General features: G+C 39.1%; 2 protein-coding genes across 2 annotated transcripts in view; one reads left to right on the top strand and one right to left on the bottom strand.

The window, feature by feature from the left end:
• ACE2 (angiotensin converting enzyme 2) overlaps positions 1-2528 on the top strand; it is a 39082-nt gene extending 36554 nt beyond the window's left edge. Inside the window, exons 18-19 of the mRNA XM_081081848.1 lie at positions 1627-1761; positions 2232-2528. Of these exons, the coding sequence (XP_080937974.1) occupies positions 1627-1735 (109 nt within the window). The 3' untranslated portion in view covers positions 1736-1761; positions 2232-2528. The remainder of the gene's footprint in view (positions 1-1626; positions 1762-2231) is intronic.
• A 2382-nt stretch (positions 2529-4910) lies between these two features.
• The window catches only part of BMX (BMX non-receptor tyrosine kinase), a 52400-nt gene continuing 37050 nt past the window's right edge, over positions 4911-20260 (bottom strand). The window contains exons 15-19 of the mRNA XM_081080955.1: positions 16541-16757; positions 15569-15633; positions 10287-10405; positions 7361-7518; positions 4911-5369 (exon numbers count right to left, since the gene is read on the bottom strand). Coding sequence (XP_080937081.1) covers positions 5295-5369; positions 7361-7518; positions 10287-10405; positions 15569-15633; positions 16541-16757 — 634 coding nt within the window. The 3' untranslated portion in view covers positions 4911-5294. The remainder of the gene's footprint in view (positions 5370-7360; positions 7519-10286; positions 10406-15568; positions 15634-16540; positions 16758-20260) is intronic.

Raw genomic sequence — 20260 nt, 5'->3', positions numbered from 1 at the left:
GAGACCCAGCCCGAGGTTTACCAGTATTCCCTGGTAAACCCAATCCTGGCCACAGCATCATTTTCCTACTGTCAAGAGGCAATGAAAACTCAGTAGTGGGATGGTTTAGGGGATTATCCTCACTGATGAGTCCTCCGTGGTCTAGCCTGGATATTTGATAGGTTTGAACTGTGAAACATTCAAGAATGAGCTCTGAGATTTGCTTCAAACTGCTACTCTTTAATCATCTTCATTTTTTATCAGTTAGCACAGACTCACTGTCATCCCCTTAGTTCATGGGTCAGGGACCCTTTAATTTGTTCTTGAGTTGAAGGTCCAAGTTCATTGAGGATTTAAATCACTAAAGACCTGGTTTATGGTCTTGCTCTGCCACTAGAATATTTTTTCCTGGCCTTGAGAAATTATTTACTTTTGTTGGGCTAATGTAATTAAGGTTAATAACATGTTATAGCACCTAGTTGAACTCATACGCACACATTTTAAACACATTATTGATGGAATTTTTACATGCATTAGTCATTTTTGCTCAATTTTCTTCACTATATTTTTTTTAGTTCCTCAAAGTAGCTTCATTTTTAAAAATAGCTATTAAATAGAATCTATCCATATGGTTAAAATTTTAAAAATACCAAAGGATACTTAGAGTCTCTGTCACTCTTTGCATCCAACTTCCCTTCATAAAGCCAACCCAAATTATCAATTAATTGGAGACCTGTTGTATTAGATTCTTCTTTTTAGTAAGTCCCCCAGGTAATTTGTGTGCACATTACAGTTTGAGAAGCACTCTTCCACATACTAAAAATTTGCATATGAGATACTATTCCAAAGTTAATTCATTAAATACATTATTTGGCGACACCTATCCTTCATGCCACACACAATGTAAATAGAAGATACACAGAAAAATAACACTGGATAACCTGCTCAGTACTTTCATACATGAATATTTTCAGAAAACCTATGGTATAACTGTGTAATTATCTTCATACATATGTAAAACTGAGATTCAGAGAGGCTAAGTAACTTTTTCAAGTTTACACAGCTAATAAGTAACACATTGGTATATATATATATATATATATATATATATATATATATACCCAGTTTCCAAAGCTGGTTGTTGTACTTTATACTTTGGAAGTTGCTAATGTAGTAGGGAAGCTCTTTAATATGAGGTGATTGGCTAAATGACCACTGAGTTCCTAATAATAATAATAATAATAATAATAATAATAATAATAAATATTATTGAGGGTTATATGCTAGGTAATGTCAGTGCTCTGCCAGTAATAATGCTCTCCAAGCATTATTTCACTGTCTTCACATAGTTGCCATCATTTTCTGAATAGGCAAACTGAGGCACAGAGACTCCCCTTTCTCTGACCCCAGAGCTCAAATCCTAACTCGTCTCTTAGGCTTTGCCAGCCATGGTGACATTCTTGGAGCTAAAAAGTGAACCCAATGCACTGTAAGTGTTTATAGTCCATTAATAGGGGACTGATATGCAAACAAATACACCAGTGATTATATGTTGAGATGTAAAAGATGCCTGGGCCCAATAGGGCCCAAGGGAGGCAGTGTCATTCTAACATCACTATATTAAGGTGACTTTATTTTATTTAACAGGAAAAAACAAGCAGGAAATGAAGAAAATCCTTATTCTTCTGTGAATTTGAGTAAAGGAGAAAATAATCCAGGATTCCAAAGTGGTGACGACGTTCAAACTTCATTTTAGAAAAATCCATTTTATTCCTTCTTGAGGTGATTTTATTGCATGAAAATGTTAATTTCACATTAAAGAAAGTATGAGATTATAAAGATGTCATTAAACATCAAAACCATGGCTTTGTTCAGTAAAATTGTCCAAAGAAGACATGCGGAGGAGAGGGCCTCTTTACTTGCATTGCTTTTAGTATTTACTTCTGCCTCAAAATTGAGAAAGTATGTCTTTGGGTAATAGAAATGCAAATGTCTGTTGTGTTGCTGGAGTTGGGAAAAAGGGCATATATTGTGGGAGGATTCAGTGTAAGAGCCTTATATGGAGACTAGATGGATAGCTTTTAAGAACAGTGCATGTAAACTGATGGAGCTGCAGAGATTGAAAATGACACACATTGTTCACTTTATTTTAATTCAAGTGTAGAGTATGACATTGTTTTTTTCATGTTAACCTAAATCTAAGTACGATAGCAATTTGCCCAGTGATAATTGGACTATCATGTGTTCCTTAGGGTGACAAGTCTAACGAAGAGAGAAGAATCCAGAGAGTGTCAGAAAATGTTGCCTTCTCACTTCCAAGCTACTTGATCAGCATCTCCCTGACAATATTAAAGCAGCCCCTGGGGCCCCACCTAGCACACCTGGTAGAAACTCACTTCCATTGTTCTCTAACTGTGGAGTGAATGGAAATCCAACTGCATGTCACCCTCTGAAGTGGGCATTTAATCTCTTAAATCTTTTGTTTTTACCCACAATGTCTGAGTAGCACTGAGCACAAAGCATATACTCAATAAATACTAGATTTGCACACTCCTGTGGTCTCATGGGTACTTATGTACTGGGGCTTCTGTGGATTCTGTCCCCTTCTAGGGACTGGGCTGCCATTTGAATGTCTGGGACCTTTGACCTCTCAAATGTCTTAGAATGTATTCCAATTTTAAAAATTTATTTATTGTATGAAGCAATTGAAAATTCAGTCTAAAAAAGTTATGTTAAGATGATATATACCCTTAGGTTAGGAACCTGATGTGATATATATATATATATATATATATATATATATATATATATATATATATATAATCTCAGAGCCCCTAGCCCAGTTCTGAGCACAGTATCCACTACATACATAAAGACTGATTTAAAATAGATTAAACAAATTAAAATATACAAACTCTACCCATCAATTCACTCTGTGTGGTAATCAGCATAATGTTAGATAACTTTGTTCTTAATAAATTCTATAGAGATATGGGTCAGTTAGCTAAGTTAGGGGGGATGAACATTTTCTTCACTGCCAAGAAGGGTAAGCAGCTCCCTGGTTGAAAACAACAACAATAAATGCCAGGTATCACCACTAAACAAGTTAAACAGCATTTAAAAATTATTATACATGTTTTAAATAGTATGAATATTGTTCCATTACCTGGCTCCCCCTAACATCACTGGATTTACTTTCTGATAAAGCTCCACATTAAAATCTTCCTTGACTTGATTTTTGGAGCCAGGCTTCTAAGCCAGGCTTTGACATCTTTTCATAGTAGACAATTCTGTATTGTTTGAATTTTTGTAACAAACATGTATTACTTTATTTATAAGAGTGATTATTTTAGATCAAATACATAAAAATAAGAAGAAAAAGGGAAAACAACTGTCAAGGGGGTAGGGCAGAAAGACCTAGTTTGGGCCTGGAAAATATTCCTCTGGGGGATGATCACAGTCTGTGCTGTAGTTCCTTGCGGATAGAACCTGAGAGTACAGCATGGCTGGCACTCCCACCTGACTGTGTCCCACTGAACTTGGCACTGAGAACATGCTAAATAAATGCATGATGAATGTATAAATGCCCTAGTAGTTCTTTTTAAAGTTTCATTTTATTATAAATTGAGATTTGTGTACCTCTGTAAAAAAACAGAAGACTATTATCATAAGTCAATTGTGCTGAAAAGAAAGGAATCATTATTTAAATGTCAAGAAACACATAACTAAGAGGGATAATTTGAGATACCTGGGAGGTGAGGGGATTAGTGGGACAAGAAAGGGTATGAATGTCTCTTGAGGGAGATTATTAACTTATAGCTAGAAAGTAGTAGCAGGGCTTAATTAGGGCGTCTTTCCATTGTAATAGTGCGCTCAGCATAACCTCTCTTTCCCTTCTTGACATTATAGAGATGACAATGAAGGACTCCAAGAGAGATGAAAACCTATGGGTTCAGCAGCAGGCTGTGAAGGAGGGAATTCTCAGGAAGAGTTTTAAAGCTAAAGTATATTTTAATAATAGCCATGAGAAACTAAACTCATACTTCTGCACCTTTGTGTCAAGAAGGAAGACTGAAATAGAAACTTAAGTTGTCAAACTGGCCAGAAGCCCTAGGGCCCCAAACTCAAGGATTTAAAATGACTAGAAAGCAACAATCTTATCAATTCTAGATATAAGATCTTGGTTACACTTGAGTTGAGATTGATGATTGATATTGGTTAAGGGTAAGGATAAAGGCAGTTATACCTTAGCACCTTTTAAAATTTACTCTATGTGAAACATAGTTAACATATTATGGAACTAGAGGCCCAGTGCACAAAATTCATGCATGGTGGCAGGATCCCTCAGCCCGGCCTGCACCCTCTCCAATCCAGGACCGCTGGCTCCTAACCACTCACCTGCCTGCTGGCCTGATCACTCCTAACTGCCCTCCCCTGCCGGCTTGATCACCCCTAACCGCCTCTGCCTTGGCCGCCACCACTGTGGCTTTGTTTGGAAGGAAGCCAGAATGACTAGAAGATGTCCGGTCGAACTGGTATAATTAGCACATTACCCTTTTATTAATATAGATAATGTTGTTGAACTTTAGTTTTCTATTTGTGTACATGGTGACATAAAGTCATTGTTCTAATCTAAGCTTCAAGTGAAGCTTGACAATGATCTGTGATGAGAATTGTGTTATTTGGATTAAGTTGTGGACCACCTAGTGATGCCCATCATATAATGAGGTCTCCTAGGGCAGTTCTGACTGCACAGGAACATACTGACACTTGTTAAAAATGTAGATTCTCTGGCTGCACTCAGACCTGCTCTACCAGAATCTCTTGGGTAGTTCCTAGGAATCTGTGTTTTAATAAACTCTTCATTTGATTCACATGCATGCTAAAGATTGAGAACATTGAAACATGAAGGCAAATGTCCACATTTTGTACTTATTAATAGCATATTTAATTATCATGGGAGTGATGATATAAAGAAAAGAACAAATATGGAACAAATAATTTTTCAGTTCTGTTCAATCTTTACATGTGGTATATGCCCTCTTTACTGCAATCAGGAAATGTGCTTCTGCTATAGGCTTGGAATGATAATATTAAGAGCAGCATAAACAAAATTATTAATTTGACCTAAATTTCAAGGAAATCTTTTCTTTCTTACTTTATTCATTTCTAGATAATATAACAAACAGCACACAGAATACCAGTAAGAAGAACTCACTAAATTAGGTCATCTGTGCCTTGCTACTTTCCTTAAAAAGAATGAAGATGTTGGCTAACATTTATGTCCATTCTTATCAGATCTCCTAGTTTCTTCTTTAAGGCTTGTCTTTTTCCCGAAGTGGTTCAATGGAAGACAGAAGTTGCTGAAATGTGGGACGCTTTTCTGGAAGCTAAATAAAAAAAAAAACACCCCCAAACCACTGGTTTAGTTTATGATGGTTGTGATTAAAAATAAAATATATAAAATATTTATACCTGAATCCTAAAGCTAGCAACATTTAAATGTGAAAACACTACAGACATTTTTACTAAAGAGAAAAGAATTATAGTCCTACAAATTGAAAAGAAAAAGTAAAGGTATCTTTGTTTACATAAGATATGATTGTATACTTGGAAAAATGAAGAGAATCCATGATAAAACCAACCCAAATAATAAAGGAATTAATCAGGAGAACGGTATATAAAATTAACATACAAAATCAATAGCCTTCATGTATATGTACAATAACCAATTAGATGATATAATGAGAAAAACCCAGTTACAGTAGCAACACCAAAATAAAATACTAACAAAAATGTACCTCCAAATAAAACTTTAAAACACTGCTAAAAAGTACAAACTTAGATTTCAACACGTAGAAAAAACATTGCTTGTTCTTGAGCATTACAAATCAATATCATAAAGATGTCAAATTTGGTAAGTTAAAATATAAACTAAATGCGCTCACTTTATAAAAGGATTTTAAAACTTGAGGTAGGGAAAAGAAAAACCTATTAGAAAAAAGAGCAAAGACATGGCATATAATTCTCAGCAATATATACAAGTGCCCTTAAAAATATACTTCATTTATAATGAATAGGAACATATGAAAGCTATCCTAATTGCCATTTCTCATATATCAGATGGGCAGAAATTCAGATAAATTGGAACCTCATGAAAATTGTGAATGTTTTGCAGTAAAATATAAAATTGAGGAGAGAGCCGTAGCTGGTTTGGCTCAGTGAATAGAGCATCAGCCCACAGGTCAAGGACACATACCTCAGTTTCAAGTTTGGGGCACGTGCAGGAGGCAACCAATTGATGTGTCTCTCTCACATCAATGTTTCTCTCTATTTCTATCCCTCCCTTCCACTCTCTCTGAAAATCAATGTAAAAAATATCCTCAGGTGAGGATTAACAAAAAAAAAAAATTGAAGGGAGACTAAAATGCTCACTATATGCAGAACCTTGATCAGGGATTGTCTCTGCAAACCCCTCTCAATGGATTCTGCCATAATTCACACACTTATGTGGAGCAGCTGTGGAAAGAAGGCAGTTCCTTCCTGTTCAGGGCTCCCTGCCCATCTGATGGTGCAGTCCTAGTGTCTGGAGCTAGAGTGGTGAGGGCCAAGGAGGTCTGGCTTCAGCTCAAAACCCCTTGTTTGCTCCTCTTCTTCAACTGACCAGTGGCGGCAGTAAGTCCTGTACTAGTCTCTGTTTATATTGCACATGTATAATGTGTATAGTTATAAACTGCTTGGTATTTTCAGTTCCACAGTATGAGTACACGCGTGTGTGTGTGTGTGTGTGTGTGTGTGTGTGTGTGTGTGTGTGTGTACTGAGTTCTATGCGGGAAAATCAATCTCCTGCAATTGCAGCTCCATGTTTACCCCAAAACATACTCTTATTCCTTATGGGCATGGAGTGTTTTTTTACTCAGCATTTGGTAAGTGTGGGAAGAGAAGATGGAGTCATGTCCATTATGTATTCTCTACACATGGTTATAATTCTCTGTTACACATTTCCTACTCGAGGAGAGACCCCATAATATGGTTAAGAACAGGAACTCCAAGACCGGCCAGTCAGCATCTTAATGGCTGTGTGACCTTGGGCAAGTCACTTAAATGTCTCTGGGTCTGTTTCCTCTTTTGTTAGTTTTAGCCATGATATCAGTGTGTTTGCTGATGAATAAATAAGCTAATAGTTATGAAATTTGTCGAACAGTGCTGGACATAAGTTGTTTGTTAAATTGTTGGCACCTGCATTTCTTGTTTTTAATTACAAACACTTGAGGGCAGAGGTCCTGGGCCATTTCCACCTGATCCAAAGCTGGCGCCTCCCCCACAACAATGCTTTACCTAGTGGTGACAGGGCACCCAGTTCCCCTGGTGGTGCACTTGCCTCATGCCAGCAGCTGTACATGATCTGGTAGATGGTGTCCGATGCCAGTTTGGGCCGGTAGAGCCTGTGGCCCTGGGAGACCTTCACAACCACCTGGGAGTTGTCATACAAGTCGTAGGGCTGCTTCCCCAGGCTGAACACTTCCCACATCAGGATCCCTGCACCACACCGAGGGGCGGGGGGTGGCCGGCAGACAACAAGGAAAGAGAGCCAACATCAGAGGGTACACAGTTTGTTGAATGAGCTTCATGTGCCAGGACAAGAAGGCTATAGGTCAGAGCGAGGGAGCCCTGGGAAATGAGTCCTTGCAGAAAGGACAAGATATGGAGGGTGGGTCTGTACCATCACTTCTGGAGCCCGGGGTCTCTCCTCCATGTTTCCTGAGATGCAGGCACCCATTTTTGCTGGTAAACAGGCAAATAGCAAGGAGAGCTGCAGGGACAGCTACTTAGGGCCAACATTCTTGGGCTGCTCCAGAGAAGCAAATGGGGTTTGGGTAAACCCACAAACTACCCAGCTCCAGCTCCAGCTCTTAGGAGTTATCGATCAAAGTCATCACTTTTCCTTTCTCTCTGTCTCGGCAGTTGTGTGAAACAATTTCATTGCACAAATTACCTTTCAGTGGAAATGTAAAGATAAAATCATTGAAAGTGTTGCTGCTTTTGTTTTTGCCACCATGGGTCATTATATTTTGTGGGTCAGGTATACTTTTGAGAATCTGATAAAAGCCATTGGCTCTCCCTTGGGAAAATGAATGCACAGCATTTCTGTGTTTGGTTTTTGGATGTCCACAGTCCCCCATCCAGGGCGTCATGACCTCCAGGTTAAGAAACTGTGTTCTGGTTATGGTGGTCAATAGGCTGGCACTTGGGGGTCAGTCAGATTTGGCCTTTGAGGCCCAGGTCTGCCACTTATAGGCTGGACAAGTTTCTTACCCTTCTCAGTCAGGTTCTCTGTCTATAATATGCAGATATTTGCACCTCATAGTTACCATAAGGATTAAATAGGGAAAAAACCCCACATAGAACACCTTAAAGAGCACAGGTTATTTTAACTGCTCTCTAAATGGTGGCTATTTGCCATCATCCTCATAGTCAAGTGAGAGAATTTCAACAGTCAGCCAGCTTCAAACCATAGAAAATCAGAAATATGTAAGGAGGAAGAAAATTGTTCTAGAACCATAACTGAAGTGCCACCTTCAAAAACTTCTCTGACTTTTAGGACTACAAATTTTATGTAAAATATTTATAATAGGATAATACTACAAGTTGTTGTGGCTGCATTAAAAAAAATTCTGAAACAACTATTCAAAGCATGTTGCTCCTTCACAACACTCTTCTTTGGAAGGATATCATCTTATCTCAAGAATAATTTCATTGCTAAAAATATCTGTGCAACTCCTTTTTGAGAATTGCTTTCAGAGGCCCTGGTTCATTTTGAATATCTTTATTGGGGACAAATTATTTAAGAATAGATTTAGTTTTTGGAAACAGCCAGAAAATGCCAGGAGCCAAGTTCTGGTGCAAAGATGAGTAATTAATCTGGATAATTCAATTTTGGATAAAACACAAGGTAGAACTATTAAGTAAGCATACTGTTTTTTAAAAATATCTTTCACAAGGCATATTAACTGGAACAAGGAGATTAAAACTAATTTTGACAAGTTAATCAGCACAAAATATTGTTAAGTATTCACCAAAATGCTATCTTTGTGGTTTTTCCTTTTTCTGTATACACTGGATTATTATTATTATTTTTTACAATGAACAATGCCACTTTTACTAAAGGAATAATTATTTTTTTTAAAAAAATCATGTTTTATAAAAAAGTAAATGACTAAATTTTACTTTTAATTTTTTTCTATTACTTTATTTTCCATCACCATTTATCCCCCCATTCCCTTTTCCACCTCCATCCACCCTCTCCTGCCCCACAATCACCACACCATTGTCTGTATCCGTGACAAAATTTTTCTTTTTAAAGGTAGTCTTATAGACATCATGTAGAAAGTCAAATTATGCTTATGGACCAAGACAAGCACGAAATAGGTTTTAGTTGAATTTAATACATTCTATAGCTTGATAATAATTTGGATTATTTATCCTGGATGCATCTGATGGTGATTGTAAACAGGTATGACCTCTCTTACAATGTAGATTGTAGAAAAACATCAGCAAATCTACAAAATCACAATTTAAGAATTATTTCAGTTTTCTAATTATCATTACTAAAATTCAACATAGATCTTTTAATAAAATAAAGGCCAGAAAACTTTTTCTGTAAAGGGTTACATAGGGACTATTTCAGTGTTGTTGCTTTTTTTTGGTCATGCATCTATGGCAACGACTCTACTCTGCTAGTGCTGCACAAAATCAGCCAGAGACAATACTAAAACAAATGGGCATGGCCTGGTGTCAATAAAATTTTAATTAGAGAAACAGGTCATAGGATTTCGTCCTGGGCTGTGGCTTCCTCATCCCTGATTTAAATTATGAATTTTAATGAGGATACTAGTTGGAATTGGTATGGGCCAAAGAGAACACTGGTCAATTCAGAAAGGAATGTTTATCACAGCTGCTTTCATGCCGAAAGTAGATGATTCCATTGTAAACCCTTCAGTGTTTTTGGACTAATGCAAACTCGGTTTTAGTTTTCAATGACTCATTTTTAAAAATTGCTTGAAAACTTCAGTAGAAGAGCTTTTATGGAAAGGCGGTAGCAGGATGCAAAGTATAGAATATGTGCGGACATCATAGCACCAACTCAAGGAAAGATCATTTTCTTTTTCTATCTCTTGCTTGCCTACAGGTAATTTTGTAAGTGCTCAGGGTTTTTGCTAAAAAATGGATGTTGTTACTCTTGTGGTTTCCTGTTGTGGAAGCTGGCTTGTGAAATGGGGCTGAGGCCTGTGTGGCCACATTCTTACCGAATGCCCATACGTCTGACTTGCTGCTGTATTTGAAGTAGTGAAACACTTCTGGGGCTGACCACTTGACCGGAAACTTGGTTCCTACTGAGCTGACATACTGGTCATCAAGAACATACCTGTGGGTGGGAGGGGGGAGGACATCAATACAGACCTTAAGCTGCTTGGCTGTGCAGAATGAGAAGACCTCTGCTGGCTGCCATTGCCTGGTGGCAGGCGGTACAAGCAGCCAGTCTCAGCCTGGTGCCTTGATGTTCTGGATCTTTTGCTTCCTTTCAATATGTATACTTAGCTAGAGCCTGCTTATGACTAGTAAGCTTTAAAAAATGATACTTAACTTTGAAGACACCAAAATATGAATGCAAAATGTTTGGTAAATATAGAAAAACACAAAAATGTAAACATAAAGATACTCAGAATCCCACCCCAAAGATAACCTGTAACTCTACCACTCAAGATACATTTTTGCTTATAGTTTCCGATCTTTTTTCCTATATATAACATGAACAAAATTGGGTTTCTGTCATATTGAAATTTGCTTTTATTTTTCCTTTAACAGCATATCAAGAACATTTTACCCATATGGTTACATTTTCTTCTGCATCATCATGTTTAATGGCTGAATGCCCTCTTATGAATTAACATAATTTGTTTAACCATGTAAATGGCTTCTAATCTTCTGCTGTTATAAACAATGATGAACAAAACTATCCTATGGAGTTATTTAGACCATAAAAATATATGTTCAAGGATATTCATTACAATGTGGCTTGTAATAATGATAGAAATGGAAGCAATCTTAATGTCCACATGTTGAGGAGCAATTAAATATAATATGGTATATTAATATAATAGAATAATATGCAGCTATTAAAAATAAGATAACTATATTTACCGTAAGAAAAAGAGACCGTGTGAATATGGTTATATGTAAAAGCAAGTACATATGATGTGATTCCACCTTTATGGAAACAAACAGTAAATGTACTTACTTGTGTACATGATTGGGTATACCTAGGAATCAGGTATGGAAGGACATCCACCAAATGTGTTAGCAATAGTTACTACTAGTGCTGAGAAAGGGGTAAAGGGTCAAATTATACTTTTGACTTTATACACCATTTCCATATTTCTCACAATAAGCACTTAATATTTATATAATTAATATAGGGGAACCCAATATATTTGCCCACAAAAAAAACCAAATAAATAATGACTCATAAATAGGACAATAAGAAAATAAAAATTATGGAAACTAAAATTTTAGATACAATTTATAGGAAAACTATCTACAACAAAATGTGTTAGAGATATTTGCCATAATTTGAAACATCAGAAATAGCTGGTTTGGCAAGTCATTCTATGCAAATAATAGTAATAATGAATAACAACTTCATAGGATTATATATAGCACCTTCCATACTTTCCTCCCTGGACCTTTCCAGCTCCACAGATACCACAAGACACCAAGAAATTACACTGGCACCCCTCCCCCCAACTGGTAATTTTGTGTTGTTTAACCCTTTCTTCAAATGATTGGACCAGGTTAAGTCACAGGCATCTGAATGAGGTGACACCACAGCTTCGTGACAGAAAGGGCCTGGTGCATGACCCCCAGTATCCCTTATTCAAAGGAAGACCTTGTGTTCCCCTTTTTCTAAGCAATAAAGAAACTTGAGGTATATCCCCTGTATATTGGCACAACAGCCAATATTCCTACTTTAAGAACAAAGTGGGAATCAGCCCTGTTCTGGGAGCTTCTCTCTGCCCTCAGGAGCAAAGAGCAGCTTTTTCTTTTGTATTTGAGAGAGCCACAAAGATGGAATGTCAGTGTAGGAGACTCAGTGTATCGTGCTTGGAGTGATGGCAGGTAGCACAGCTAAAGGTACCTTGCAAAACTGAGGGGTCCCAGAAGAGGAGCACTTCCTAATACAGAATTTTGGAGAAGACTTAGAGACAGATCTTCCTATGGTGTTTTAGGGCTATGTTTGCTAAATACAGAGCTGGCCTTGGTAAACCCATCAGATCTCTTTGAAACTGCATTATTCCTCCTCAGCATTATGTAAGTTTATGTTGAGTCAGCACAATTTTACAGCTGTATTTTGTCTCAATGTCAGTAACATCTACTTGCCCTTTAGACCAACTGTGGGCATTTTGAGGACAGGGACTATCCCATTCATATCAGTATGCCTCACAAGTCCAAGGAGTCTAGGAGGAACTTGATAAATGTTTGTTCAATGGATAGGCTAGCATGTATGTTTTCATTTCCTATGTAAAATCATGAAAATTGGCTTTAATGCTTAAGTAGTATGAGAATTCAGAATTAGGAAATGGAAGACTTTTAAAGTGCTATCAGAGAGCGTCAGCCTGTGGACTGAAAGGTCCCAGGTTCGATTCCGGTCAAGAGCATATACCTTGATTGTGGGCACATCCCCAGTAGGGGGTGTGCAGGAGGCAGCTGATTGATGTTTCTAACTTTCTATCCCTCTCCCTTCCTCTCTGTAAAAAAATCAATAAAATATATTTTTAAAAATAAAGTGCTATCAGAATCAAAATGATTCTCCAAATGATGAAGTGGTGATAGAACACCCATCAAGAGAATCTCAGAGTCTACTTTCATGCCTTACTATGTGATAAAGAAAATTTAATGACATGACAACAAAATTTTCCTGGTGCTAATGCTCTACCCATTTGGATATATATTAAGAAAAACCCTAGACAGGGCTAAAAGAGCTTTGATGGAGGGAGAACCAAGATGGCGGCATAGGTTAACGCCTGAGTTTGCTGCTCTGAACAACTACTTCAAAAGTGAAACTAAAAGACAGAACGGACATCACCCAAAACCACTGGAACGCTGGCTGAGTGGAAGTCCTACAACTAGGAGGAAAGAGAAACGCATATGGACACTCAGAGGAGGCGCAGTGCTGAAGTCAAATTCTGAGGTGCGGAGTGCGCGCGTGGAGCGGGCTGGCGGCGGAGGGCGCGGTTGGCGTTTTCAATCGGGAGGGAGTCGCAGACTCTGAGCTCCAGATCCGGGCGAGTCTTTAGGGACCCAGACTCAAACGGGAGAAGCGGGTCTGTCTGGCTCCGGTCAGAGCGAGTGCAGCTTTCTCTCCGAGCTTTGCAGCCGTTGCTGGGACTCAGAGAGGCAGAGACCCTGGGGACAGGACTGAGAGCCGCCATCACTGCTCTCTCCGGCCCACCCTGTTGATCCTGTGCGACCCGCCCCGCCCAAGCCCTGCACACAGGCATTTGCCGGATAGCCTCAGGCAAACGCCAGATTAGCACCTCCCTAGAGGACAGAAGTTCTCTCACTGCTGACACAGCTGATTCTCATAGCCACTTGGCCTGGAGGTCAAACCCTCCCTGGAATTAGCTACATCAAGATTTAACTATAAAACCACAAACAAAGACCACTAGGGGGTGCACCAAGGAAGCATAACAAAATGCGGAGACAAAGAAACAGGACAAAATTGTCAATGGAAGATCTAGAGTTCAGAACCACACTTTTAAGGTCTCTCAAGAACTGTTTAGAAGCCGCCGATAAACTTAATGAGATCTACAAGAAAACTAATGAGACCCTCGATGTTATATTGGGGAACCAACTAGAAATTAAGCATACACTGACTGAAATAAAGAATATTATACAGACTCCCAACAGCAGAACAGAGGAGCGCAAGAATCAAGTCAATGATTTGAAATGCGAGGAAGCAAAAAACACCCAACCGGAAAAGCAAAATGAAAAAAGAATCCAAAAATGCGAGGATAGTGTAAGGAGCCTCTGGGACAGCTTCAGGCGTACCAACATCAGAATTATAGGGGTGCCAGAAGATGAGAGAGAGCAAGATATTGAAAACCTATTTGAAGAAATAATGACAGAAAACTTCCCTCACCTGGTGAAAGAAATGGACTTACAGGTCCAAGAAGCGCGGAGAACCCCAAACAAAAGGAATCCAAAGAGGACCACACCAAGACACATCATAATTAAAATGCCAAGAGCAAAAGATAAAGAGAGAATCTTAAAAACAGCAAGAGAAAGAAACTCAGTTACCTACAAGGGAATACCCATACGACTGTCAGCTGATTTCTCAACAGAAACTTTGCAGGCCAGAAGGGAGTGGCAAGAAATATTCAAAGTGATGAATACCAAGAACCTACAACCAAGATTACTTTATCCAGCAAAGCTATCATTCAGAATTGAAGGTCAGATAAAGAGCTTCACAGATAAGGAAAAGCTAAAGGAGTTCATCACCACCAAACCAGGATTATATGAAATGCTGAAAGGTATCCTTTAAGAAGAGGAAGAGGAAGAAAAAGGTAAAGATACAAATTATGAACAACAAATATGCATCTATCAACAAGTGAATCTAAGAATCAAGTGAATAAATAATCCGATGAACAGAATGAACTGGTGATTATAATAGAATCAGGGACATAGAAAGGGAATGGACTGACTATTCTTGGGGGGGAAAGGGGTGTGGGAGATGCGGGAAGAGACTGGACAAAAATCGTGCACCTATGGATGAGGACAGTGGGTGGGGAGTGAGGGCGGATGGTGGGGCGGGAACTGGGAGGAGGGGAGTTATGGGGGGAAAAAAGAGGAACAAATGTAATAATCTGAACAATAAAGATTTAATTAAAAAATTTAAAAAAAAAAAAAATAAAAAAAAAAAATAAAAGAGCTTTGATGGACTCTATCTATCTATCTATCTATCTATCTATCTATCATCTATCCATCCATCCACATATTATTTATCCAAATCATCTGACTGTAACATGTTATATTTAAATATTTAGGATCTTTCATGGAACTTTTTTAAAAAAAATATATTTCTTTATTGATTTCAGAGAGGAAGGGAGAAGGAGAGAGAGATGGAAACATCAATGATGAGAGAGAATCATTGATCGGCTGCCTCCTGCACGCCCCCTACTGGGGATCAAGTCCGCAACCCAGGCATGTGCCCTTGGCTAGAATCGAACCCGGGACTCCTCAGTCCGCAGGCTGACGCTCTATCCACTGAGCCAAGTCGGCTAGGGCTGGAACTTATTTGTAAGTTTAGAAAATATTTATCAGGGTCTTGAAAGAACTAAAAGGGGCTTTGTATAATTTCTAAAGTGCAATTTCACCTTACAGGTGAGGAAATGTGTTTCATAGGTAGTCCAAGGTAGTATGGGGAAGGGAATCCAGGTTTCTGTATCCCCACAGAGCCTTCAATTATGATGGCATTTAGTTGAGGATGGAAATCACCCTTTCATTGGTTGTCCCTTTGGAACTGGCTTACCTTGTCATTCCAAAGTCAGATACTTTCACAGAGAGATCACCGTCCACCAAGCAGTTCCGAGCAGCCTTTGGAGAAAAAAAAAAAACACAACAACACAAAATTACCAAGTAGTAAAGGTAACCACAAATCTTCTGACATCTTTCTTCTCTTTGGCAAAATTCCCAGCAAAATCTAAGATTTCCTATCAAAACCCCAAATGTTGGGGAGTTGTCTTTTTTTCCCTTTGCAATTTTTGATTTTACAAAATAAAAATGTGCTCTCATAAGTATTTTCACCCAGGCATCCATCCTTGTCAAACACAAAAGGTTTTACACATTAAATACAGAACCTGAGCTCCTCAGTGAGAAGTGAAAATCAGTTCGAGGGGCTTCTTCAAAGATACTGTGCAGCAACATGCACTCTCAAGGTATAAATGCTGTACCAGAGACTCAAAATGCACTTGCCTAGTGTGCATGGCATGTTTTCTGTTCAACACAAGAAAATCTCTAAAGATAAATACCCGTGCATACCAAGCAGAACGCTTTTCCCTCTCCTTCTGACTCAAACACATACACAAGTTTCATTTCTTTCTGGTTTTTGTTTGTTTTTATATTTTCAGTTATTGTATTGAATGACTGCTTTAGCACTAAGCCCTTCCTAGAGCAAGGGTCAATTTGGGTTTAATGGTGCCTAGAAGCAATATATTGACCAAAGCCTCTCCTTTCCATCCCTTTTCCTTCAAACCACAAACGACTACAAAGATCTTGATGGCTTCTTTTACTCTCTCTGTTCTTTCTGAACTTCAAATATTTTATTTTGAAATTGTGATTTTTTTTAAATTATGAAAGTGTCATGTGCTTAAGGAAGTCACAGGTGAGCAAAGTAAAAGCTAAGGTGGCCTCCTTGCCGTTGCTCCCACTGGCCCTACTGCTGGAGGCAGGAACTGTGGATTGCTTTCTTTCCTTTCTCTGAGTTTCCAATGGTTTTACTTACCAAGTCCCGATGTATGAACTGGTGGCTCTCCAAGAAGGCCATGCCTTCACAAACATCATAGCACATTTCTAAGAGCTGGTAGGTTTCAAGTCCTTTTCCATGACTCTTCAGATAATTAAGCAAGCAGCCATTGGTTATATATTCAGTCACTATGTATATAGGGTATATCTTTGAGCACACTCCATAGAATTTCACCAGCTTGGGATGGTTGAGTTTCCTGGAAACAACAGATTTTCAAAGTTAAGTATTGAATTTCCACACTCCACTTTCCGAATGTCCTGAAAAAGAATCAGTCTCAGATATTTGTTTGTTTGAATTCCCCCCTTCTTCTTGAACAGGGAAAGAAGAAAAAGTTTCGAATCTTATCCTGAATCTTATTAGTCTTTGAAGGAGAAAAAGACTGTTTCATATTGGACATTGACAACTCCAGCTGCAATTTAGTGGTTATGGATACTGTGCTCAACTTTCATAGAGAGAAGCAGGGAAGCAATGGTCTGGTGCCTTGGAAATCCTGTTTAGTCTAGTGCCGTGGTTGACAAACTGCGGCTCGCGAGCCACATGCGGCTCTTTGGCCCCTTGAGTATGGCTCTTCCACAAAATACCATGTGCGGGCGTGCGTACAGTGTGATTGAAACTTCGTGGCCCATGCGCAGAAGTCGGTTTTCGGCCTGGGCGAGTCTATTTTGAAGAAGTACTGTTGATATTTGCCTCTGTTGACAAGTTTGCTGACCACTGGTCTAGTGGTATCTCAAGGACTTCCATGACTGATTTGGATGAACCTACACCCTAAAATCACACACTTCCATTTTAAAGCATCTAACTTTCATGTCTAAATATTTTGTTCTAAAAAAATTGTATCCAAATATGAATGGCATAGATAAAATGAAAATAGTCACTATGTTAGGGAAATAGTACGACAGAATTTTTCTTTTTTAAAAAACTCATTACATTGTTACATTATTTTTTTAATAATAAATTTAGAAAATAGTAACCATGTGACATAGCACTTCTAGTAGGTTATGATGGATAGACACTCATCTGTTATGATGTTCATCAACTTGTCCTTATGTAATTTATTCTTATCAATTAACAGGATGATTCTTTAATGTTCAGATGTGTAAAGTAAACCTAAACTTAATATGTCAACTTTTAAATGTTTTAATAATTGAGGAATTATTAAACATTTAGTTATTTTCTTTCTTCTTGACTTAACTATAGGGACATGCCTTATCATATTACTCAGGGTGATGAGCCCAGTTATGCATCTTTCAGCAACTGTAGAGACCTGGTACTCATCAGTTCTCTCTTCAGAGGAAAGGCTTGTGGCAGGACAAAGGTCTGTCACCCAATGAAAGCTCTTACTTGAGCAAATTCTGTCACTAACCAGAGGGCACATAGTGGGAACACCACGTCAACTGGTATCCCCCACCTGATAAGCCTCAGTTGATCATTACATGTGGGATTTAACATTTCCCCTTATGGTACAGTTTGACCTCTTTTTTTATAACTAGGTGATTTGTTAATGACTTTATGATTCTGATAGCCTTCTAATAGCAAAAAATATGTTTTAAAGTTATACCAGGACATGGGAGGGTGGGGCTGTTACACCATGAGCCTAAGGGAGTTTCTGTGAGATTTTTTATCCTACAGAAGGAAGACATCAGGGGTCCCTCCCCAGTTTTATGACAGTCCAATTGCCAAAAGCAGAATGAGCTACATAATTTGCAGGAACTGGAGCAAAATGAAAATGCAGGGGTGCTTATTTAAGAACTAGAGGCTGATACACAAAATTCATGCACGAGGGGGGTGTCCCTCAGCCCGGCCTGCGCCCTCTCACAATCCAGGACCCCTTGCTAAAACCAGCAGTCGGATATCCCTCCAATAATGTGGGACCCCTCGCTCCTTACCTCCTGCCTGCTGGCTCCTAACCACCTGCCTGCTCACTCCTAACCACTTGCCTACTTGCTCTTTACCACTTGGCTCACCACTCCTTAGTGCTGCCGTGGAGGTGGGAGAGGCTCCCGCCACTGCCGCTGTGCTCGCCAGCCATGAGCCTGGCTTCTGTGGGAGTGCACTGACCACTAGGGGGAAGCTCCTGCATTGGTCGTCTGCCCCCTGGCGGTCAGTGAACATCATAGCAACCAGTTGCTCTGGTCTTTCTGATTGTTCTGCCGTAATGGTCCCTGGGCTTTTATATATATAGATTATTAAGAATTTCATGCCCAGCCGGGTGTAGCTCAGTGGTTGAGCGTCAACCCAGGAACCAAGAGGTCGCTGGTTTGATTCCTGGCCAGGGCATATGCCCAGGTTGCGGGCTTGATCCCCAGTGGGGGGCATGCAGGAGGCAGTCAATCAATGATTCTCTTTCATCATTGATGTTTCTATCTCTCCCTCTCTTTTCCTCTCTGACATCAATAAAAAAAATATAAAAGAAAGAATTTCATTCTAGAAGAATCCAAAGGCAACAAAATCTCAGACATATGCCGAAGCAATTTCTTCACTGACACAGCTCCTAGGGCACTTGAAACTAAAGAGAAAATAAACAAATGGGACTTCATCAAAATAAAAAGCTTCTGCACAGCAAAAGAAACCATCAACAAAACAACAAGAAAACCCACTGTGTGGGAAAACATATTTGCCAATGTCATATCTGCTAAGGGCCTAATCTCCAAAATTTATAGGGAACTCATACAACTCAACAAAAGGAAGATAAACAATCCAATCAAAAAGTGGGCAAAGGACCTAAATAGACACCTTTCAAAAGAGGACATTCAGAAAGCCAAGAGACATATGAAAACATGCTCAAAGTCACTAATCATCCGAGAGATGCAAATCAAAACAACAATGAGGTATCATCTCACACCTGTCAGACTGGCTATCATCAACAAATCAACAAACGACAAGTGCTGGAGAGGATGTGGAGAAAAAGGATCACTTGTGCACTGCTGGTGGGAATGCAGACTGGTGCAGCCACTATGGAAGACAGTATGGAGTTTCCTTAAAAAACTGAAAATTGAACTCCCATTTGACCCTGTGATCCCACTTCTAGGATTATATCCCAGGAAACCAGAAACACCAATCAGAAAGGATATATGCACCCTTATGTTCATAGCAGCACAATTCACCATAGCTAAGATCTGGAAACAGCCTAAGTGCCCATCAGTAGATGAATGGATTAGAAAACTGTGGTACATCTACACGATGGAATACTATGCTGCTCTAAAAAGGAAGGAACTCTTACCATTTGCAACGTCATGGATGGAACTGGAGAGCATTATGCTAAGTGAAATAAGCCAGTCAATGAAGGAAAAATACCACATGATCTCACTCATTCATGGATAATAGAGACCATTATAAACTTTTGAACAATAATAGATACAGAGGCAGAGCTGCCTCAAACAGATTGTCAAACTGCAGCGGGAAGGCCGGGGAGGGTTGGGGGGCAGGAGGTAGGGGGGTAAGAGATCAACTAAAGGACTTGTATGCATGCATATAAGCATAACCAATGGACATAAGACACTGGGGGATAGGGGAGGCTAGGGGACTGTCTAGGGCGGGGTGATAAAATGGACACATATGTAATACCCTTTGTAATACTTTAAGCAATAAAAAAAAAAAGAAAAAAAAAAAAGAAAGAATTTCAGACGGTGACAGAACAGCCTTAAACCAAGTGGGGAGCCCTTCTAAGGATGGGTTACATGCTCATGCAGCCAGCCTTAG

Source organism: Myotis nattereri, assembly GCF_964212035.1.
Source record: "Myotis nattereri genome assembly, chromosome: X".
Lineage (NCBI taxonomy): Eukaryota > Metazoa > Chordata > Mammalia > Chiroptera > Vespertilionidae > Myotis > Myotis nattereri.
This window is presented reverse-complemented; position numbering and strand designations above follow the sequence as displayed.